Raw genomic sequence first — 25,452 nt, forward strand, 5'->3', positions numbered from 1 at the left:
TACCTAAAATAGATGGTTTTTAAGTTATTTAAGATTTAGTTTTAAAGCGTAATTTTTTCGTGATTTTAGCTAGCTTCCTTTGACATTAAGTGTCAAACTATCAGACAATTTATTTCCTTCTGTCAAAAAACTAATTATTTGAATTTCGTATAGTATTATAAACACTACTAGTAAAACTTTATAAAGTGTATTTATAAAAATATAACTCGTATTTTAGTGATAGCTAGTGGCAATATGACATGGCCAGATATAGTTTTACATCGCTTGACGTTTAAATGCCTAGGCTACTGGTTAAAAAAAAACAAAAAAATATACCCTTTAAAACTAAATCTTAAATAACTTAAAAACTAGATGCTGCGTAGTTTAGCATTAAGGGCAAGAAGGGTAAATTACGTGTCACATTTTAGACATATGTGTTAGAATATTGCTGGAAAATGGCAGTCTTTTGACTGACATTAATTATATTCATTTATTCATTAAAATACTTTGTTGTTGTAGCTTATCCTATATTTTAATTTTAGAAATATTATTGAATTTCATATATATTATAGATAATATAATCCTTGACATATTTCATTTATAAGTAATATACACCATAGATAAACAAAACAACCATTTATTAACTCACACTTATTTGTTTTTTTTACGAATAACGTCAAACAGGTACTCACAAATTTTTATTCAATAGAAAATATTCGAGAAAATGAGTTGCTCCCAGCGGATATGGAAGGGTATATTTCTTGTGTTCTTATATATTAATCTTCATCAGTGTTAAAAATAAATCACTTTTAACACAGACATAATTTAGTTATAATGAAGAGATATGCTAACCATACAAACTTACTATACGTTCAAAACATAAACACAACATACAAACAAACGACTCGAATAAGCGCAAATCCAGTCGATGGGTCAGCATAACTCAGACCGCCTGCCTCATCCGAAAACCTCTCTTTTTTCCCGCACAAAACCAGCGTTCCTGGTGCGTTCAAATCGCAGGCGCTCGCGAACCGTTTTCGTTCCTCAGCAGCCGCAGCAGGAACTGGTCCTGTCCGCTCTGCCTCTCTGCACTGCTCTTGCTGCGGTTCAGTTATCGTTCGACGGCCGAGCAAAGAGCATGTTCTGACAGCGAGTCCCGCCAACCGCTTGTCACGGCTTCTGTTCTCCCAATTCCCACGACGAACGATGAAAGAAGGTCAGTATGAAAGGGCGATATTTTGCGAATTTTCGGGTTATGGGGTTGCTCGGAGGGGTGTTTATAGTTGTTGGTTAGGGAAGGGAATGTAAAGATAATGTTTACGTGAGGCTCGTGGTAGAATATAATGTAATTTTGAAATTTTTCTAGTTCTACTGATTTTAATTTTATAAAAAAGTTGCTGTTTGATTTTTTCTACGGTAATTTTTATATAAAATATTAGAGAAACTAAATTTTTATTTTACAGTTCTTTTATTATTACTATACTGAATAAAGAAAATAAACATTTCATCTAAATAAAATTGGTGTTGGAGTAAATATACAGGGTGAGTCTTAAATAAGTGCATAAAGCACGAAAAACGGGCACCTTAAAATTTTTATGTATTTTAAAGTTTTATATATTGTTTTGTATATATGATTTTTAAGCAATTTGTGGCTAAATTATTTGACTTTTTTATATCTTTTTCTAAATTAAAAATTAAAGTTGCAATCTGTCAATTATGCGAGGGAAAACAAAATGTTGATATTTTGGTGAAAGTTTAATACACCCTATGAAGTATGTTAACAAAGAAGGAATTCAAAAATCATTTTATTATCTAGATGTATCTTTTCTCGATTTTTTTTGGTTCATCTTAATCGCTATATTTTTTTTGGAGATATTCGCTTTTGAAGAAGACACTAACTTTTTTTCGTATTTTTACAGTAAAACCATACCTTTGCTTTTGGTCCTAGTCAAGAGACCTATAAAATAGTGTTTATGATTTATGTAATATCTGTTTTTAAAAGATTAAATTATTATTGTTTGTTGGGTAGTTACTCTAGCAGAGATGGTTTTAAGTCAAAAAGTTGATATCTCTTTACCTTGATCAATTAAATCAGTCGATACTTGAGAATTTAAAACCATTACTAAAGTAAATGTCAATAAACAATAATAATATGACTTTTTAATGACAGCGGCATTACAAAATAAACACAATTTTATAATTGTGTTGATTAGGACCCAAACTCAAAGGCATGGTTTCAATGATAAAATTGCTGTAAATCGTTACTCTCTTATTCAAAAGCAAAAATCTCCAATAAAAATAAAGCTATTGAGATTAATTTAAAACCAAATTATCGAGAGAAGACGTGCCTACATTTTTAAATTCTTTGCTTTGTTAATATATTCCACAGAATGTTTTGAATTTTCACGAAAATATCAACATTTTGTTTTCTCTCGTGTAATTGACAGACGGAAACTTTCATTTTTAATTTAGAAAGAGATACTAAAAAGTCAAATAGTTTAGTTACAACTTGTTTAAAAATCATGAAAATCGGCCCACTAGAAATATACAGGGTGGCGCACCTCATTCGCCTTGGTTGATTATACGAAAACGGAAAGATGTAGAAACAAAATATTTTATGGGTATATACGGGGAGGCAATGTGCACAATCTGAAATTATTTTGAAATGTACAGGGTGTTTCAGAACTAAGATCCATACCAAAGTTATATTTTCTCTTATGGAACACCTGGTATTTTATTTCATAATTTGTATTCTTCGGCCTAAAAAAAGGCATTTATTACAAGGGTTACATATGTTTAAAATCTTCGGTTTTAGAGATATTTAAAGAAATTTAAATTTGCATGCTACAATAGAATAGATTATTAACACCCTGGACATTACTTTTCAGAATTAATTTTTGTGCTTAGTTTAAAGATAAAGAAATAAACTTTATTGAAAAATGGTATTGCTTCCTTAAATTTATACAGGGGTATCAAAAATTGCTGATTTATTTTAAGGATTTATTTTATATAAAAACTTCTTTATTCCAAATGGAACACCCTATATTTTTTAAAATAAACCGAAGCAGATTCAAATGCTCTTTCAAACTATATTAGGGTGTCCTATACCTATCTAGTTCAGATTTTGAATAAAAAGGGATTTTTAGATAAAATTGTAATCAAGACGGCTGGTGTCGCCATGGCAATTTTCTACTGACAGTTAGTAATTATTTTCAAAGTCGACATTAGTTTATCGACGATATTGTTTATAATTTACTTAGATTTACCTACAATAGTTTAATAAGTAAGCATTTATTATTTTATCAAGAAAAATAAAGCAGTATCTGCTGGCGGAACGAATGAAGATATGTTACTAGTGATTTTATTTTGTGAGGAAAATTTCTTCTTGGCCCTTGGCATCAAGAGCTTATGCTCAAAGATATCCAAATAGGAATCTTTCTGATAAGCGTTCCTTTGAAAAACTACTTGTCCTATTTCGCAGAGCTGGTAATGCGGTTTATAAAAAAACTATTAGGCAGAAACCTGTCGTTGGAAGTGAAGAAAATGAATTTGCCACAATTGGCTCTTTTATAGAAAATCCATATATCTACAAGTCATCGTAAAATAAATCAAAGAACTACATCTTAGTTTTTCTTGATAGAATAATAAATACATATTTAATAAATATTATATGTTAAACTATTGTAGGCGTAAATTAAATAAAAGTAAACTGGTATAAATTTAAATAAGTCCATAAACTAATTTTGAAAATAGCTACTAACTGTCACTAGAAACTTGCCATGATGACACTAGCCCTCTTGGTTGATATTTTATTGAAAAATTGCTCTTTATTCAAAATCTGTGCTAGATAGGTATAGGAAACCCTAACATAGTTTGAAAGAGCATTTGAATTTGCTTCGATTTATTATAAAAAATACAGGATGTTGTATTTGAAATAACGAAGTTTTTATGTGAAATAAATCCTGAAAATAAATCAGCAATTTTTGATACCCCTGTATAAATTTAAGGCAGCAGTACCATTTTCCAATAAAGCTTATTTCTTTACCTTTAAACTCGGTACAAGAATTAATTCTGAAAAGTAATGTACGAGGTGTTAATAATCTATTCTACTGTAGCATGCAAATTTAAATTCCTTTAAATATCTCAAAAACCAAAGATTTTAAACATATGTAACATAATAAATGCTTTTTTTGAGCCCAGGAATCCAAAAAATGAGATAAAATACCGGGTGTTCCGTAAGAAAAAATATAACTTTGGTAGGGATCTTAGTTCTGAAACACCCTGTATATTTCAAAATAATTTTAAATTGTGCAGATTGCCTCCCCACATATACCCATAAGATATTTTGTTTCTACATCTTTCCCTTTTCGTATAATCAACCGAGGCGAATGAGGTGCGCCGCCCTGTATAATAACTTATATAAAACTTGTAGAAAATACATCAAAATTTTAAAGTGCCCGCTTTTTTGTACCGGTGAGTGTATTTTCAGGGATGGTTTTTCTCGATTAAAAGGATCATTACTATTTTTTAAGTCCAAAATATCTGAGTCTGTTTTTTTTTAAATTTACTTTTAAAATAAAATTTTTTTTTTTTGTAAAATCGTTCGTTTCTTTAAATTTAAGCGACTACGTATATACTGCCATATTCTCAAAATATCATGTTTGTAACTGAAAATTGAAAAAAAAAATTCGAAGAATTTAAAAATTCATTTTTTTTTGGAAAAAAAAATATCCTCATAGATATGTTCTTGGGATCGAAATATACCACCCCTAAAATCATGTGCATTTACTTAAGGCTCACACTGTATATTCCTTGAAAAAAAAACCCTGGTTATTTCATCATTGAAAGAGAAATTTAAAAAATAAAAAAGTTATATAAAATTCTGGTTAATTTTATATTTTTTGTCTAACTTTTGCTTATCTACTTCGGTGAGCCTAAAAAGGAAATATGATATCAACCAACATTATTGATTATAAATAAGGGTTGAAAGTTGTTTGAATAAGGGTGATATTTAAATGAACTCCACGATTGGATGCTGCGTAGTTTAGCATTAAGGGTAAGAAGGGTAAATTACGTGTCACATTTTAGGCGTATGTGTTAGAATATTGCTGGAAAATGGCAATATTTTGACTGACATTAATTATATTCATTTATTCATTAAAATACTTTATGTTGAAGCTTCTTATCCTATATTTTAATTTCAGAAATATTATTGAAATTTATTTATAAAGTCTTGACATATCCGAAAGTAATATTCACCGTAGATAAAAGAAAATAACCATCTATTAACTCACACTTATTTGTTTTTTTGACGAATAATGTCAAATAGGTACTCACAAATTTTTACCTAGTAGAAAATATTCGAGAAAATGTGTTGCTCCTAGAAGGTGCCAATAAAACTAAAAAAATTTGAGTAATTGTCTAATAACTCAAAGCAAAAGCACGAGTTTTCATACATATTTCTTGTGTTTTATACACGGTTTTATATTTATTCTTCATCAGTGTTAAAAATAAATCAATTTTAACAAGTGCTAAGGTGTAAGAACATTACTTTTAACACAGACATAATTTAGTTACAATGAAGAGATATACTGTGAAATACTCGGTGGTTAAGTGGAAATCAAACTTTATATATATTTTAATAATACTATATTTTAATAATGTTTAAAATAGCCAGTATAAACTCTACAATGAAACTATTTTCTGCAAAATAATTTATATAATCGATATCTAGATTCCCAAAATTCATTTTTATTATTTTTGACAGGTAATCTAGATAAAAAATCTGCCGAATTATTTTCGGATTTAACGTACTATATTTTATATCTATAATTAGATAAAATAACGGCCCAACGTCTTAAACGATTTGCAGAAAATTGAGGAATACCTTTTTGAGGATTAAAAATTGCAACTAACGGTTTATTATCACATACTAAAATAAATTCGCGTTCATATAAATACTGGTTAAACTTACATAACCCAAATACTATTGCGAGACCCTCCCTTTCTACTTGACCATAGTTTTGTTCTGCAACAGTTAATATCTGGGATGCATACGCAATTGGACGTTCTTTTCCATCGGGTAGTATATGAGAAAGAACACATCCAACTCCGCAAGGACTTGCATCTGTACTTAATTTTAATTCGTATTCAGGATTGTAATGAATCAAAACTTTAGCGGACGTTAAAATGTCTTTAACCTTCTCAAAAGCTTCTTGACAAGCTTCATTCCAAAACCATCTTACAGTTTTTGTAAATGTTTATATAAGTTTATATAAGGGATTAAGTAACGTTTGCAACTCTTTTACATATTCGGCGCAGGTGCCTTTTTAATCGCATTAATTTTTTCCGGTGTTGTATGAAGACCTTCTTTGTCAATTATATAACCCAAATAACATACCCTATCCTGAAAAAAATTGCACTTTTCTGGCTTAATCTTTAAACCTACATCTTGTAATCGAGATAATAATTTATCCAATCTTCCAACACATCCTTCCATATCCTGTGTCAAGGATTCCATAATCTTTTGAAATTTATATGGCGCACAAGCAATACCATAAGGTAGTCTTTGATACTGAAATAAACCTTTATGAGTTGATATAGTTATTAATTCTTTTGAATTTTCATCTAAACAAATTTGAGCGTAAGCTTGCGAAAGATCAATTTTTGAAAAAATTATACCGCCTTGTAATTTCGAAAATAAAGCTTCTATTCTAGGCAATGGAAACTGGTCGATTTCTAAAACTGGATTTAAAGTAATTTTAAAATCGCTGCAAATCCTTACTTCACCTGATTTCTTAAGAACAGGAACTATAGGTGTAGCCCAAGAAGAAAAATCAACAGGCTTAATAATTCCAAAATTTTCTAAGTTACGTAATTCTAACTCTACCCTTTCCCTAATACCATACGGAATCGGTCGAGCTCTAACAAATTTTGGTACAACTGATTCATTTTTTAATTTAAGTATCACTGTCCCTTTGTTAAAAGTACCTATACCCGGCGAAAAAAGTTTATTATACGTCTTAATGCAATTTTCAATTTGTAAATCACTGCAGAAATTAATTTGTGAAATGTTTAAGTGATATGACGACATAAAATTTCTACCCAAAATAGGTGGACCCCCATTTTTAATAACATATATATCTATTAGTTTAGAAATATTATTGAAAAATATTTTTAATTTACAGAATCCTAGAGCTAGCATTTTTTCTCCTGTATAAACATTTAAACATTTATTTGGGTGAACTAATTTATGCTGTGAAAGATTTTGGATCCAAAACTTTTCGGAAATTGCCGAAATACTAGCTCCAGTATCTAACTGAAAAGTATAAGTATTTCCGTCTATAAACACGCCGATACTAAATGGATTTTTGATTACCTCATTATCATAAACGGAAAAAATTTCTTCAGTTTCAATTAAATTTTGTGTAAGTCTTTTCTGCTGATTTCTTCTACCACTAGCTACATTTTCTTTCTTCGAACACACAGTAGCTAGATGTCCCTTCTGATTGCATATATTGCAGGTATAATTTCGAAAACGACAATTTTACGGAATATGATTTTTTCGACCACAACACGCACACTTTACACTTTTCTCGGATTTTTTTGAACTTCCTGCACTCTCTTGAGCACGATGACTTCGGATATGTTGCACTGATGGCTCCTTTTTAATTGCAAATTCGTTGAATTTCCTTGGAATTTCCTCAGCTGCCAGCTCAGTTACAGCAACTTGCACTACTTCAGCAAATTTGGTAGAAATATCCAATTTAAACAATCTTGACTGCACTTGTTCTTTATCAAATCCAATGATAAATCGATCACGTAACATCATGTCAAAAACTGTTTCGGAAAAACTACAATTAATTGCCATACTTCGTACTCTTGCTGCCCATTCAGTCGCACTTTCGTGAGTATCTTTGAACGAAGTAAAAAACTTTGACCTTGCTACGAATACTGACTCAGCCACTTTAAAATGTGTATTGAACAGTTCGGTGAGTTCATTGTAGGTCTTTTCTTCTGGTAATCTTGGTAAAGCCAAATTATAGATAAGTTTATATGCTTCCTCATCCAGAGCATTAAGCAACAATGCCTTCCTCTTCTCGTTGTCAGTTATGCCATTTACGGTGAAATAACTTTCCAGACGCCTTTTATAAATCCCCCAGTCACTATTTTGAGCACTGAATTCTCTCATTTTTCCATAATATGATGGATTCTCAGTTTCCTCCATTTTTTTTTGAAATCTGTAGATATTGATTATATAAATTATTTTGCAGAAAATAGTTTCATTGTAGAGTTTATACTGGCTATTTTAAACATTATTAAAATATAGTATTATTAAAATATATATAACTACGCAACCACCAAATAATAAAATATATATAACTACTCAACCAATATAAATACTCAACCACCGAGTATTTCACACTAACCATACACATTGATGATAAAAAGTGGTATATTCATATTTTTGTACAAATACGAGATGTTTGGTGTCAACTAAAACAATATAATATTTAGTTTTAAGTATCACACTGACAATATAGTTTATATCAAATAAACGTTTAGTGAAATGATTAGCTTGACCGGCACAGCGTTGTCCACTTTTACATATTTTCTTTTAATCAAAATATTTTAGGAAATAAAAATAAATTAATTATAAATATATAAACAGTTATTATTTACTTCAACAAAACTCACCTCCTTAACACCACTTAAGGAACATAAAGGGCCATTACTACCGCTTTCTCGTTCAACATATTGTAATAAAGTTGATCATTTTTTTACGGCTATTAAGCTGTCCTGTACACTTCGCACTAAAAGAGGTTCTAAAAGGAACAATGTTCCACTGCAAGGTCTGCTAGTAAAAATTTTTATGCTTAAAGTATCAGAACACGATTGATTTAAACCAAAAATTCGTAATACAAAACTAAAGTGCCAAAACGAATGACAATGTCAGGAAATAAATAAATAAATGTGGCAACTTGACATTTTTTACAGCAGAGCTACCACCTGAATCCCCAGCGGGAAATATAAATTCCAGTTAGTCAGTCCGGTGCCGAATATATCCATGGCTGGCACAATGAATTTAAAAATCGCGCCCTCGATTACGTAACTAAAAGTTTAATTATATCGAATATATCAGTTAAATGAGATTGCATTTTACCATTTATTCTCAGTTGCCACAAATAAATTTTCTTCCGAAATATTCAATTTAGTTTGCAAACCGAAAGAAAGTAAGAATATAAGCATGAAATGCATATAAAATGAAGGCTTGCAAGAAAGGAATTTCTACACAAGCAAAATATAAATCTCCTTGTTGCAAAAGTAATTTTAAAAAGCTTGCAAATCCCATAGAAGCTTTATGAGAATCTCATTATTATGGGGTTAGCCTCTTTCGTAATCTAAAGATTTCAAGAAACCGATAGATTTTGTTATATGTATGTCGATTCTATAGGCGAACGAATTGTGGTTTTAAAATGTTACAATACAGACTGGGAGTAGTAAGAATTTGATTATCGCATATAGGTATTGAGAGTAAACAGGTAGCTTATATTATATCTTTTGTATTTATTTATGTAAAGAGTGGTCCAATAATAGAGAACCTCGTCTGTAACTCGAGAACCGTCCATGATAGTACATAAGAAAAGTATATTTGTAGGTTAATCAGACAAAATAAAGGGTAAACGATAAAAATAAAATTTCTGTAAGTTATTTTTAGGAAGTTGAAACCTGAGAGTGTATTACAGTTGGTGGTTGGAACCTTTGGTGTTACACAGCAAAATAAAACACTAAATCACCACAATACACCAAAACACTTTTACTTTTACACTGGACGCGCGTTTCGCTAACCATGTTAGCATCATCAGTAGATGATTATAAACTAAAATACAATCTACAATTGGAGCGTTTATATACTCGCTCAGTGGGCACAGAGTGGGCGTGGCAAGATCTAGCCAACCGAGTTGAACCCACCGAGCGTAACAGATTTCCGCCACTAGAGTAGTAGGAACAAAGAACTTGAAGAAATTGGACCGTTGTCTCTGTTCATACTATCTTTACATTTATTAATTCTGATGCTTTCATATGCATCTAATTGCCTGTAATTTGAGACTTGTTTAATTAATTTTGAATTATTAAGATCTATACAATGTTCTTCATCAACAATATGTTCGGCAACGCAAGATTTATCCGGTGTACCATATCTTATCTGAGCTAAATGTTCTTTAAATCTAGTTAATATTGATCTTCTAGTTTGCCCAACATATTTCTGATTACAATCTTTACAAGAAATTTCATAAATACCCGACCTTTCCAGTGGAGGTGTTTTATCCTTTGGATTACCTAATAATTGTTGTAATTTATTATTAGCACTATACACAAGTTTATAATTGACATTCTTAAAAATTCCTTTTAGACCACGGTATAACTGTCTATCAAACGGTATTGAAAAATATTTTGACGTATCTTTCTCCACTTGAAAAGTCGAATTTTCAGAAATCATTAACCTATACCTACGTTTTCTAATTATTTTATCAACTAGTGAAGGAGAATTTAGGGACGTGTCGTGGTCGTATTGAAATGTTCTAAGAACTTTTTATTAACATTAACATAAATTGGAATGAAATTTAACAGAAACGAAAGAGCAAAATCTGACTAACTTGCGGCCATCTTGACTGACTGACTGAGACTAACTTCAGTGGCTTCGTTGACGGATGACAGCGCGGACTGTCACTCGGTTCTTCTTTTCTCTGTGGACTTGGCCTTCATGACAGGCAAGAGAAAACTTCTCGAGGTTGGAGTAGCTGTTTGCGCCGTCGAACCTCCGGGCCGTATACCGTTGGAGGCGGCAATGGCGTAGGCGCCACAAGAATACCCATTACACTCCTAATGTAATCTCTTTCTATTTCATATCTTTCGTTGGAAAGTGGAAAACTAAGTAATCTATGAACTAAGAAATTTAAACTAGCCATTTTATGTTCAATACTATGATATGATTCATTAGGAATATATCTGCGTGTAGTGGTATTTTTCCTATAGATATCAAATTCCAGGCAATTATTAGTATTTCTAATAACTAATACATCTAGGTAATCTGTCGTTGTTCTCAATTTCATGTGTAAATTTAATGGAAGGAAAACGATTATTTAACTTAGAAATAAAATTATTATCTATGGTGTCTGAATGTGTGTCAAAAACAGCAAAAATATCATCCACATAACTAAATCATACTCTAGGAAAATACTCTAACTGATTCTTAGCCTCCACTTCAAACCTGCTCATGAATAAATTAGCTAAAAATGGAGACAATGGATTACCCATTGCTGTACCTTCCCACTGTTCAAAAAAGTTGTTATTAAATTGAAAACAATTTTGATTCATACATAACGATGTAAGCTCAATATATTCAATCACAGTTTTGTTGTCGAGACCATTTGCGTTCAGTAATTCCTTCAAGTAGCCTGAAGTATGTGGAATTGGAACACTTGAGAACAACGAATATAATCATCTGCTGATGATGCTAACATGGTTAGCGAAACGCGCGTCCAGTGTAAAAGTAAAAGTGTTTTGGTGTATTGTGGTGATTTAGTGTTTTATTTTGCTGAGAGTGTAACCGAAAGTTGCTTACCTGGGAGTGTAACAGAAACAAAAACGAAAAATTGATAAGTTTTTTCTTAAAAATGATTTAATTTTTGATTATTGTATTCTTCTTTCAATATTAAGGATATAAGTCTAATGCCGTAAACATTGCTACCTGTAATGCCTATTGTGTTTGTCTTCTCTCACGTTTGTCTCAGTCTGTCTGCATTAGCTTGCGTGCAGGTCCTTAATAGGATACGAGCATCAGGGTTGGCATGATTTAAATCAAATTATTTAAACCATGATTTAAATCGTGATTTAAATCAAGTGATTTTTTTATTTTAATCATGTGATTTAAATAAAAAAAATCAACTTTTTTTAAAACTTTGTAATAAATCGAGAAATAACTGTAAAAGTTATCAAAAACTATAAAAAAGATTCTATCCATTAAACCTCTAAATGGTAGAAATTTATTTTGAAATTTATATACCTACAAGCAGGGTTTGAAAAAATCATATATTTTTTTAAAAAAATCATATTTTTTTTTAAAAAATCAAAAAAAATATTTTTTTTATTTAAAGCAGATTTTTTTTTATTAAAATGAGATTTTTTTATTTAAATCATTTTTTTTATTTGAATCAGATTTTTTTGATTTAAATCAGATTTTTTTGATTTTAATTCAAAACCATATTTAAATCGTATTTCCAAATGACCTAGGACACTTTCCAATTAAAATCCTATCCTAAATGACTAAATCTTTATAACTCTGCCCGATACTGATAACATTAACAATTCTACGGCTCGTGTCATTTTTCCACATCGACACCAATATATTCCGCAAAGCGAGCGACTTTAGCTCGCTTCAGATCAAAAGGATTTTTTTTCAAATGTATCAAAAGTAATAATTGTTGTCATTTTAACGCTTAAGGATAAAAGTAAAGCACTGTTACGCTTAAGTACAAAAGTACAAAATATATTATTTAACTTATATTAAGTGTCAAATTCAACGAGTGTATAAATTGTTGCTCGATTACTGTTTATATTATTTGCAATGTTTGAAATTGATTAAAAAATTATTTGTAATGTTTTAAAAAAAATAGTATGTTCTATTCGGAGTAAAAATGTATTTTTACTTATAATTAAATAGCTTTACGATGGTCCTTCAAAGGTACAGCTTCGTCAAAAAAAATATAATTTTTACTCCTAATAAAACAATAGACTATGGTTCGAAAATAGTCTTAAGTCGAGAATGAAATTAGTATGTATTATCTAATGTCAATATGTCAAAGTGTAGAGTATTTACTGCAGATCAAAATGTCGGTAGAAATTTGGAAATATACAACCGTGTCAGAAAATATGTATAAACAACATATTTTCTGACAACGATTATAGATTCTCGGGAATATATTGTCTCTATATCAGAAGAACCTAGTTCTGGCACTAGACTTTGCGAATTTAATGTGTTCAACTTCGAATAGCGAATTTTTATCACTTATACATACATTTTAAAATAAATCCCTTTGTTTAACGGTCATGAATTCACACGAAATTACTTCAAAAATAGGTCAAATATTTAAATTGATGAATAGATATTTTCATATAGTTTTATAACATTTATAATTATTTTTCGATTTATTATTTGTTATATCTGTTATAGAAATATTTTTTATAGTTTTCTAGGACACATTATTATAACTTTTACAGTTATTTTTTGATTTATTTTAAAGCTTCAATAAAATTCTTTTTTTTATTTAAATCACATAATTAAAATTAAAACAATCACTTGATTTAAATCATTTGATTTAAATCATGCCAACCCTGCTTACAAAACTTTCTGAACAATAGTGTACTGTTTTATTAGGAGTAAAAATTATAGTTTTTTTGACGGGGCAGTACGTTTGACGGACCAGCGTAAAGCTAGTCCGACGTTACAGGGAGGCACAAAAAGTACATTTTTACTCCGAATAGAACATACTATTTTTTTCAAACCTTACAAATAATGTTTTAATCAATTGCAAATAATATAAAAAGTAACACCTTGTAAGTAGTTATGTATCGAGTAATGATTTTTGTACACTCGTTGAATTTGACATTAATATAAGTTTAATCATATATTTGTGTACTTTTGTGATTAGGCGTAAAAGTGCTTTACTTTTATGCCTAGATATTAAAATGACAAAAAATAATACTTTTGTGATGTTGGAAAAAAATTACTTTTGATCTAGCGAGCGATTTTTTTGCGAAATATAGGATGTGGAAAAATGACACACGCCGTATAATTGTTAATGTTATCGGTATCGAATAAAATTACGAAGATCTATCCATTTAGGATAGGACCTTAATTCGAAATAGGTACTAATTATTTGGAAATCCGATTTAAATAATGTTTTCTATTAAAATAAAAAAAATCTGATTTAAATAAAAAAAATCCGATTTAAATCGAAAAAATCTGATTTTTTTGATTAAAAAGAAACATAATTTTTGCCAACCCTGACGAGCATAGTTCCTCCGGTCCTAACCTTGCTTACACAAATAGAAAGTTTCTCTTGCGATCCAGAGTTTCGCAGTGACATATTGTGTGCTCTACTGTTTCAGGATCTCTATTGCAGTGTCTGTATCAAAAACTTCCTTGATACTATATTTTATTACACTATCGGTTATATATTTGGAAGCTCTCAGTACTGGCTCTGGTCCCAGATAGGTTTCTGATGATCTTTGCCTTGCTAGTTTGTTGGCTTTTTTATTGTCTTGAATGCCTTTATGGCCCGGTAGTAATTTAATTCTGTTTCTTACTGCTACAGTTCCAAGTTCAATCAGGCAATCAGGCATTTCCAGGCGAGTCTCGACAATAAAAACTGTTTCATATATCGTTCACGGTTACGTCATCGTTATTTGTCAAATATGAGTTTTAGGGCGTGTCTGAGATCACTTCACATTGTTGTCTTCACAAAAACGCTATCAATTTATAGTTAACATAGGAATATTACACACCTTTGCATTGTATTTATTTCATATACGGCGACTATGCAAGAGTGTTCTACCAGCAGCGTCTCTTTCTTGAGAAAAATAATTATTTATTAGAGGTTAGCAATGAGCTCTTGTTCATGTTGGTTAAATCTTTGATGCATTCATTTTGTTTTACAGCAACAATCAAATTTTATTTATTTTTATTTTTGTTTTAAATTATAACCCAGGTACCCGGTGGCGTAGAGGTACTCGTCTAACAATCTCAAGGTAGTGGGCTCGAATCCCACACCCGGCATTTCATCAGCCGACTATTTTTATTAAAATAAAAATAGTTTGGAGACCTAGGTCGACTCAGCCTTAAATGAGTACTTGGGACTCACATCCTGAGGTAATAATAGGCGGTTGAAGCGTAGTGCTGGCCACATTATCTTCCCTGTATACCGAACGGCTTTAGTATGGCAAGCTGTATCTTGCTACTCCCAAGGCGTCAAACGCTATATATGGGAGCTATTATTATATTATTAATTATAACCCCAAATCAAATGCCAATGACAATTACTAAAGGGAAATTTTGACATTGATCGATGTCCGTCAATAAAATTATCACCTCAAATCAAATAATAATGACATTTACGAAAAATAATATGCAGTAATTTACGAAATGCCGTAATTATATCACCAATCTGTTTCATATGGTTGGCAAGTGATTGAGAGAGTTCGACAATATATAACGTAACATTGAACGATAGCTGAACATTCTACACCTTTGGCTTCATGAGTCTTCGTTTTTAGATATATTATTAAATTTAAATATTTTAAATAGTATTTTTATATTTTCTTTGCTTCTTACGATGGGGGGCGTTAAAATATGTCTTATTAGTAAAGTGACAACTTTTTGTTAGAAATTTTATATTTAAAGATTTACTGAGAAGATTGTATCATAGGATTATATTCGTGGATTCTAAAAAATATTTTTTTGTTTCAGTTGTATATTAATTTTTTACGGCAATATTATTTGTTTATTAAATTATACGGTAAATAGATTTTAAAATTACACTTTAATACTAGGTACACTTTGATATTAAGGAGTACAAACATTTACATTTCTTAGACGTTTACAGATAGAAATGACATAAAACTTTCTGTTTAACTCAAAGTTTCCATTTTGATGTTTTCCCGGCTTATGCAAATTCCACTCTGCTTATATTTCAATCTCTTTAAATATTTTAAAAACCTATCCCAGCGAATAATAAATATTTATCACAGAGAATGGTCAAATCGATACTGTTCAGTAAGCTCTTTATTTTATGTGTCTTCTGAAAGTTATTCTGGTTTACTATGAAGTATTGAATAAAATATTAAAAAAGTATTTTGAAGCGCAATTTTAAATTTTATAAAATTTTGAGAAAAAAAAGAAAGTGGTTATCATATATAGCAGAATTAAGATAGTTATTTATGTATGTACCACCGGCATTATAAAGTATGTACGTGGATGTATTTCAGGAAAATATTTTAATTTCTATAGGATGGCTCAAAAAAGTGTGAGTGGATTGGTATAATTTTTTTTAAATTGAGCACCCTTTATATTATTGCATTTTTGGTTTCCTTTCAGATCACTTTACATAATCCTAAGATATGAGTAAATATCTTTCGATTGTCTCAGAGATATTAATAAATAAATAAAAAATATATATTTTTCAGCCTTTCTTAAAAAAAAATATTAAAAATACAAGAATTGTCTTGAAATCAAAACTATATTAGGTATTTACTTTAGAATGGTCTATACTTACTTTGTGCTATAAATAGGTTAACCGTAAATCATACAGGATGTTCAAAATTCTACGCCAAACTTTCTAAAGTATGAAATAATTTTTTATCTATCTATCTATCTATCTATCTGTCTATCTATTCAGCCTCTTCGGTCCATCGTTGGACATAGGCCTTCCCCAATCTCTTCTACTCTTCCCTCTCTGTCGCCGTGCTCATCCATCTTGTGCCTGCATGTTTCCGCAGATCGTCCGCCCATCTCATCTGGGGTCTTCCTCTACTTCTTCTATTCTCCCAGGGCCTCCAGTTTACGATGCATTTGTTCCATCGATCATCCTTCTGTCTGACATTGTGACCGGCAAACTTCCATTTCAATTTTGCTACTTCACTTCTAACATCCCTTACTTTAGTTTTTCCCATGATCCACTCATTCCTTTTTCTATCTGCCAGCCTTATATGTAGCATTTGTCTTTCCATAGATCTTTGAGATTTTGTTACCTTAGCCATATTTGATTTTGTCAGTGTCCAGGTTTGGGATCCGTAAGTAAGTACAGGGAGTACACATTGATTATATACTTTGGTTTTGAGGTACTGCGGATATCTTTTGATTTTTAATATGTAACTTAATTTTCAAATGCTGCCCAGGCCAGTCTTACTCGTCTCTTTCTTTATTTTAGCTGAATAAGAATTCAGAAATAATATATAGGGTGTTCTATTTAAATAAAATAATTCTAATCTACTCACCCTTTTTTGAGCCACCCTATAGAAGATTACAGTTGAGGGTTGGAACCTTTGGTGTTACACATGATTATAAACTGTAGTTTATAATCATCTGCCGATGATGCTAACATGGTTAGCGAAACGCGCGTCCAGTGTAAAAGTAAAAGTGTTTTGGTGTATTGTGGTGATTTAGTGTTTTATTTTGCACCATATAGAAGTTAAAATATTTTACTGAAATACAACTTTGTATATACTTCAGCAACAACAAAGCTGACTAAGATATGGAAGACTTCAACAATCACACGAAGAACTAAACTGCGCATTGCAAATTCCTTCATATTCCCCATAGCTATGTATGGCTCCGAAACATGGACTCTAAAGGAAAGTGATAAGCAAAGAATAAATGCCTTGGAGATGTGGGTATATCGACGGTTGCTGCGAATACCATGGACGGCTCATCGAACAAATATTTCTATTATAGAGGAACTAAAAATTGAGACACGGCTGGTTACCAGATTAAATCAGTCAATCCTCCGATATTTTGGCCATATTGCCAGGAGTGGCACCTCAGTTGAGAGACTGATGGTGGAGGGAAAGGTAGAGGGAAGACGATCACGTGGAAGGTTACTACCTAAGAGGTGGGTAGACCAAGTCAAAACCCTAGTGGGCCACAACCTCCCCGAAGCTTCACATATGGCGCAGTGTCGAACAACTTGGTACGAGGAAGTAAGGGGAATCAACACATGATGTCACCATACTCTCACGTAGAGTGAAGGACTGAAGAGAGACATATACTTTAGGACTGCACTTAAAATAAAATTGTCAAATTTTTTAATCTAGGAGCTACAGATGCCCGACGCACTATTTCCGGACCCTGTATATTAAGTTAAATAAATTAATTGTTAGTGTGCATAAGAAATTATGCACACTAACTGTCTGATGTCTTTGAATAGTTAATACTTGCTTTGGCAGTATGATAAAATCTGTTTGAATTGAACAGAGGCTCAAATATACCATAAATCATTCTTGTCTGTTTGAGCATGTCTGCGGGTACAGTGCACTTGAATTTGTGCTATATTACTCTGATTTCAAGCAACGGAAACTGATTTCTGGCGGTTTAATTTTAGAGCAATTCAAAGAGAATTTTGAGGGATAAATAATTATTTACGCAAACAATGACTGCATTCAACACCAGACGTGATATGTCTAAACAAAATCTGATTAACAGCGAGTGTCGGAAAGTTTTTATGAACCGCAAATCGAATTAAAGAGTACAAAATAGAGGTGAAAATATACAATCAATAGGAACATTAAAATACCATGTAATTTTTCATCAACAATTCCATGTACTTGCTGATTCCCTATGACAATAAAAATATGAAATGTTTGAAATCAAATTGGGAGTTTTAATAAGATACTAAGCTGACCTGGCCAAGGTTGTTTTTTCATATAAATGTTTTTATAGGACTACAGTTATTTGTATTCACGGGGTTGAAAATCATTGAATTGCTAATGTCGCTATTATAAAATAGAAGTTGATGGTAGAAGGGTGAAAAATTAGGGTTGTATGTTTTTTTTAATGCCATCATAAAAAATCAAATAAAAAATTTTCTCCAAAAAAAATGTGTGTGTACTATGTGCGCAAGTGACACTTCTTACTAACAGCTACTAAATTGGAGGATTTAAAAGACATTATGTTTGAAAAAGTGACATTAAATGCTGTTTTAATATAAATGTTATTTTCAATTTATTTCTGTAATATGTACATTTTCTGTTTCTTCAATAGCCTGCAAATTTTGTGGAATACCACCCAAAATACACACTTTTATGCAATAAATAATGTTAACGCTTAAATTTATTCAAGAAGAGAAAAAAAATTAACCTAACTTCGTATTTATAGTAGTTTACAGTAATTTTGTTAAATTATACGAATATTCTCGTTGATTATTGGTTTGAAAGAAATATGTAATGTCCTCCAATGAAAATGCGAGTTGCTTAACTTTAATAATTCTAATTACGAGCTAGCAATTGAGCTAAATGCTTTACATAGACCGTTATTCAGAAGCTACAAAATGATCGATAAAAATATGCATGAACATTTACTTCCTAGTACACAACCAGAGGATATTGGTACCCAGTACAGCATCAAGTTTATTATAATGCTTTTCTTAGCTTTAAATCAAATGTTTTTTAGTGTTTGCGTGATCCTTGCCCCTTTTTTTCGCTAGTCAAGGCATGGTCAAGGTCATGTAGTGTCGCGGTGTGTTACGGCCTAGATTTTTTACTTCCATCGCGCATAAAGAAGTTTCACTTCAAAAAACAAATGGCGTGGACCACCCCTATCACTTAGGGGTATAAAACTAGATAACAACCTATTCTCAGATCTACTGAATGTCCATATAAAATTTCATCAAAACCGGTTAAGCCGTTTTGGAGGAGTATGGTAAATAATACAGTGACACGATAATTTTATATATTAGATGATAGAAAAATTATAAAGAGACAATCATAATTATCAAAATTATGAAATTAGAGATTGGATATAAATCTTTATTTACAATCACATATAATATATAATGTTGACATAATCGACTCTATATAGGTAAAGATTATACATAATATTACATATACTACGCAAATCACCGTGTGATCGAAAAAAAAAACGGCATCCAGCCTAAATTAAAGACATTATATAAGAATAGAACATTATTGCAAGAATTTTATAGCGCTTATTGGATACATGTTTCAAAAATGATTATAACAATATTAAAATTATAATGAATAGAGGAGATCCAAAATCAAATAAATCAAATATCACTGAATAAAACTGAACAAATTATTTGGTTGTCAACAAAGTTTTTTCATATAGCAGTAAAAATACAAAGGAAATTATACCTACACTTAGAAATATATACCTGGCATATTTTATTCCAATAGCTATTACTTATCATTGACTTCAAATATAACTTGATACCCTTTAATTTAGTTGTTTCTAGCTACACTTTGCTTATCAATCAAAATAATAATATACAGATACTATTTTACACAATTACAGTCTATAACTCAATAGCTAAAGGCTACCAGCAGTAGCATAAATAATGCAAAAGAGTTTTAAATAAACTTTAACCTATTTGAAAATGTAAAATGCCTTATTTATTCTTTAAAGTGGGCACTGGAAGGCTGAATTGTCGCAATAGATGGGCTAGTAAATAGAATAACATCCGAGCCATTGGGCGCTTTAAGATGCTCAAGTCGGAAGTAAATAGAAAGTGGCTCTTTTTTATTTTGAAGATGCAGTAGCTGTTGTAAGGGCACAATGAGATAAAAAAGATGTTGCAAATAGAAGTAAACAAGTTTTAATTTTGTATATATTCGAAGTCAAAGAGAGTTTTTATTAGATATGTTCAAAGTCAAAGTGTGTATTTTATATTTGGTTTGGTTTGGTAAGAAATGCACCAAATTCTTTTATTTTCGAAGAAGTGCATTTTCCTTAAAAAGTATGTTGAAAAATAGATCGTGTCTTGGTATTTTATTAGATAAGTTTTTGTCGTTTCTGTTGTTTCTGCATTCGTGTAACTTCGTTGTGGATAAAACAAGAACCTTAATTTTTAGTGATGAAGAGGACATACTAAAACTGGTTTCTTCTTTCGGTCTCATATGCTATCTTGTACGTTGGGGATCATTTGTACACTCTCTTCAATTGAGTAAGGGTATTGTCTTCTGCCCGACGGAGTATGGTTACCGCGTCCGGTATCTCGCTCCAATCCCTGATGTTCCGGAGTCATGAGTGCTGTTTTCTTCCTGACCTTCTTCGACCCTCAACTTTGCCCTGTTTTTTGCTTCAATTTTGCCCCAGGACCAGTTTCTCTCAAAATGTACCCCAAATATGACATTTTCCAGGTCTTTACTATATTAAGCAGTTGTCTTTCGACACCAGCTTTCCGCAGGACTTCTTCATTTGAAATATGATCGATATACAAAATTTTAAATAGTCTGCGGAAAGTCCACATCTCAAACGCTTCGATGCGATTTAGGGATTTTACTTTGATTGACCACGTTTTCGCACCATACAAGAGGACGGGCCATACATAGCACATAATCACTATTAGTCGGAGGTCGGGCTATATTAGGTATCAATATATGTAATATTTATACCATATAAGTTTATGAATTATCGCTAGTCCTTCAAGGTATTTCTAGAAGTCTTACAAACATAAAATTTTGAAATTTAGTTAGCGTGTAGCCTATAAAGGAAGGAAAAAGTGAAAAATCCCGATTTCGGGATTCATTAAATGAAAAATAACGATTATTAAAAGTCAAGCATCTAGTCACTACGGTAACTGACTAAGAATTATTAACTGACTATCCAGTCGACACGAAGATGCACGGTTGAGTTTTGATTGCTTTGGTTGTATCGTTTGACACTGTCATAAACTATAATCAAAAACAAGTTTGGCAATATACGAAATTGGCAAATGAGTCTGGTGGCATCTTCAAAATTCCGAATTCCTTGATCTGCAAAATTCCGAAAATTACAAAATTTGCTCTTATTTTCCTGGATTTGAGAATTTGTCATATGATAAATCTACATACAGGGTGCTTCTCAAAAGTGGCTCACCCCTATATCTTTTTGTATTTTTTCAGATAAAAAAAACGAGATTTGGTACATACCAAATATACTAACATTAGTATATAGCATAAAATAGGATTGACTGACGTATTTAATTGTTTTTGGTCACTTCCTGTTTCACCGGATATGACTACAACTTTTGATTTTTAAATGACACCCCCGGTATGTTTTTACATTATTCGATAGAAAATTATACTCTGAATAGAATGTAAAAAATGCTTTTTTCAAATATGCTAATGAGACACCCTTGTTCTATTTGAAAAAATTAGATATATGTATATAAAAATACGATTTGTGTATCTTATAACGGGCCCGGACAAGACACGAAAATCGTTAGAGGCTCAAATCTATTTTTCCAAGGCTCCTTGATTAAACATTAGTGTTTTTAACACATCCTTGGCACTCTAGATTGAAATTTAAAATTCGATTTTGATTTAAGCTAAAACGTCAAAAGTTGACATTTGATATGTCATTCTATTCAGAGTGTCATTTTTTATCCAATAAAGTAAAAATATACCGTGGGTACCATTTAAAAATCAAAAGTTGTAGTCATTTCCAGTGAAACAGGAAGTGACCAAAAACAATTGAATGTGTCAATCAATTCGAATTTATGTCATATACTAACATAGTAACAAGAAAATATAAAAGTTATAGGGGTGAGCCACTTTTGAGAAGCACCCGGTATATAAAATGCTAATGTTTATCAGTGTCGTCTCTACTGAAGTAACGACTTGCTCTAGAAAGTTGCTTTTTTACTAAAAGATAGCTAGTTGGCTATTCTAAAAACTGTCGCCGCCGGATTTTTTGTTTTTCATTTAATTAAAAAAAAATAAATAGTATGTTTTTCCTGATGTGGTGGATACGCTAGGCACCAACTAGTAACCCAAGTAGCATTTGGACGTTATCTAACGTCGGGTATACGTCGCGTTCAATAAACCCGAGGTAGATACCATCACCTATGATTTTTTTATGAGGTATGGTTAACAACAAGGTTTACAAAAGACCTTATGAATTAAGAGAGGCACTCGAAGAGGCGGTATGGGAGAAGTTTAAGTCGACCGGCCGTTCTGTGAGAATAGCTAGTTTAATTAATTTTAATAATTCAGTTTTAAAAATATGCATTTATGTACTCAAAACAATGGCGGATTCTTGATCATTTTCTAAAATAAATTCATATTTACACATTTTGTTTATTTTAATTTACAAAGTTTCGATGTGACAGTTTCACATTTCTGAGAGCAACGACGATTGATCTTGTTTCCATGGCTAACTAAGTGAAATTGTTTAAAAATGATAAGAATTGGCTATAATTCAGTATTTTTTCGAAAAAAATATATTATAGCTTATATCGCTGAAAAGCTTAAAAAAATGGCAGACTTTAGAAAAAATCGGAGAAGACAAACTCATTAGGGATGCGATTATCTACAACTTTTATCTGAAAACTTTTTGTCTAAAATAGATTATAATGGAATTAGGGACAATTTTTAAAATAGCCAAAATTTATTTTTTTCGAAATATCTAGTAAGCCATGAACTTTTTCCAAAATCTGAAAGCCGCATATTTATGACCCCGCAAAACTGCAATTCTTTCCCCATTTAACCAACTCCCTATCTCCAGTAGTTTCCGAGATACCCATAGAGAACATCGTAAGAAACTCACCCTGTATAATAAGCTTTTGCTTTATCGACAAGTCTTGACGACAATATGGACTTATGCTATTCAACTCTGGGGTCGTACCAAACAAAGCAACCGAAATATTATCCAAAGATTCCAAAACCAGGTACTACGAGGTATTGTTGACGCACCGTGGTACTTTCGCCATGGCAATCTGCATAAGGACATAGAAGTGGATGACGTCGATAACGTCATCAGGAAATATGCCTTAAAACATAAAGAGAGGCTCCATTAGCACATCAACATCGAGGCCAATCAGCTCCTAAATAGTGATGGCTTAGTTAGAACACCGAAAAGAAAAAAAAACATTTGCAATGGTGTAGTGAAAAGTGTTGCTACAGCCCAGTGCATTCTAAAATAGTGCTAAACAGAACTGACAGAACCAAAATTACTATTATCGGATTAGTGTTTTGTATTTCAACCGTAACAAATCAAGTCAAAAACAAATTGCTTATTAGTGTACTTTTACTAGATTGCTATACTAAATTGCCCAAGGGTGATTAAAAAATGTTTAATAGGTGCTTTCATAGACCCTACCTCAAATAACTGTTTTGGATTAACATGATTAGTATGATATCTCACAAATTTTTGTTGTGGAAAAACTCTTAGACTTTTAATAGACCAAACATTTTTTACATTTAATGTTTTTAAGCGGCTTTAAAGCATTTCACTAAACTTAGCACCTAGTTAATATTATTTAAATGAATTTGCGTAACAATTTTCAAAATAATCGTGTGAAATTCGACTCCTCCAAGCGCATTACAAATTCCCGCCATTCCGCAGCCTAGCCAAACCAAACCAAATAGTGCTCGTAACGTAAGCCCTATTGTTCCACTCATTTCGTGCTCTTAATGAATTTAATTTAGGATGAATTTATCCTGTTTTATTCGCATTTTTTCAGCATGTCCGTCGGTGAAATTTCGAAATTTTCCATTGAAATATCATAAATGAGAGGTTTTTGTGATTTTGAATTAATAAAAGAGGATTTTTACTAGTAATACCACAATAGATTAAATTATTTCCGGGTATTTAGTCAAGCTCAATATTTTGAACATTATTCGAGCATCATGAGGAATATATTTTTTCATTTAACAAGACACCAGCAAAACATAGGAAGATTGGTAGACTTAGTAAGAGTAGACTTAGTAGAAGATTGGTAGACTTACGTTTGAAAGCTGTCAGATTCTTTCAAGTTGTTCAGGAATATATCTATGCATCTAGATTATCCAAAATTGAAACTATTATTTGGAAAAATGGCAACTAAAAATGTTGTCTAAATATTCCATAGATCTTATTAAATATATCTTATAATTACAGTGATGTCAGGAAAAATGAACGATATTTTCCACAATTTTTTATAAACTATAGGCTTCGTGCATTCTTCGCCGGTGTTGCCACCATCATGATATTTTTGCTTAAACAAAAATCGTACTTTAAATTTCAATTTAGAGTGCCATGGCTGTGTTAAAAACACTAATTTTTAAACAAGCCGCCTTGGAAAAATAATTTTCACCGTCTAATGTTTTTCGTGTCTTGTCATGGCGAGTTAAAAGATGCTCAAATTGTATAATTATTTGGTACCACACACATGGTATTTCGAGTCAAATTGTTGTTATGAACCGCATGTTACAATTTCAAATAAACCATATGCGAATATCGTTTCCCCTCTCACGGATACCCCGTAGCTACAGAACGGACAGACGTACTGTAGACGTATCTGTTTAAAAAAACTGAAGGTGTTCTCGAATAGTTGAATTTAAATATTTTAAATAGTTCTTTTCTTTATTCTTTGTATTTTTTTTGCCTCCGACGACGGAAAGAGATAAACGTTCCGAAACGTTAAGCATTTTTTTCTTTGTTAGGCAAATTTGTAGAACTGTAAACCTAACTTCTGACAAGTAGTTTCCGTTTGGGTTTAACGGAGAAGTGTTTACAAAAAATAATAATTTTTAATTACTGTGTAGATTTTCTTGCAGTGGCCAAATACCCGTATAGGATTTTTTGGAGAAATCCTAATTTATGTAATATATTTCCATAACATACTAAATCTTGTTTTTTTGTCTGCAAAAATAAAAAAGTTATAGAGGTGGGTCACTTTTGAGACGCACCCGGTATACTGCATTAGCTACATTTTAAAG

At 31.4% G+C, this 25,452-nt stretch overlaps 1 protein-coding gene across 3 annotated transcripts in view; it reads left to right on the plus strand.

Moving 5' to 3' along the window:
• Positions 1 to 1,046: 1,046 nt before the first annotated feature.
• The window catches only part of LOC115885130 (band 7 protein AGAP004871), a 251,901-nt gene continuing 227,495 nt past the window's right edge, over positions 1,047 to 25,452 (plus strand). The window contains exon 1 of one of the 3 annotated variants that reach the window (XM_030903919.1): positions 1,047 to 1,195. In XM_030903919.1, coding sequence (XP_030759779.1) covers positions 1,186 to 1,195 — 10 coding nt within the window. In that variant the 5' untranslated portion in view covers positions 1,047 to 1,185. The remainder of the gene's footprint in view (positions 1,196 to 25,452) is intronic. The other 2 variants (XM_030903921.1, XM_030903920.1) reach the window with 2 other exon arrangements.

This window comes from Sitophilus oryzae, unplaced genomic scaffold (assembly GCF_002938485.1).
Source record: "Sitophilus oryzae breed Bouriz unplaced genomic scaffold, Soryzae_2.0 scaffold_374_pilon_pilon, whole genome shotgun sequence".
NCBI classification, from domain to species: domain Eukaryota; kingdom Metazoa; phylum Arthropoda; class Insecta; order Coleoptera; family Curculionidae; genus Sitophilus; species Sitophilus oryzae.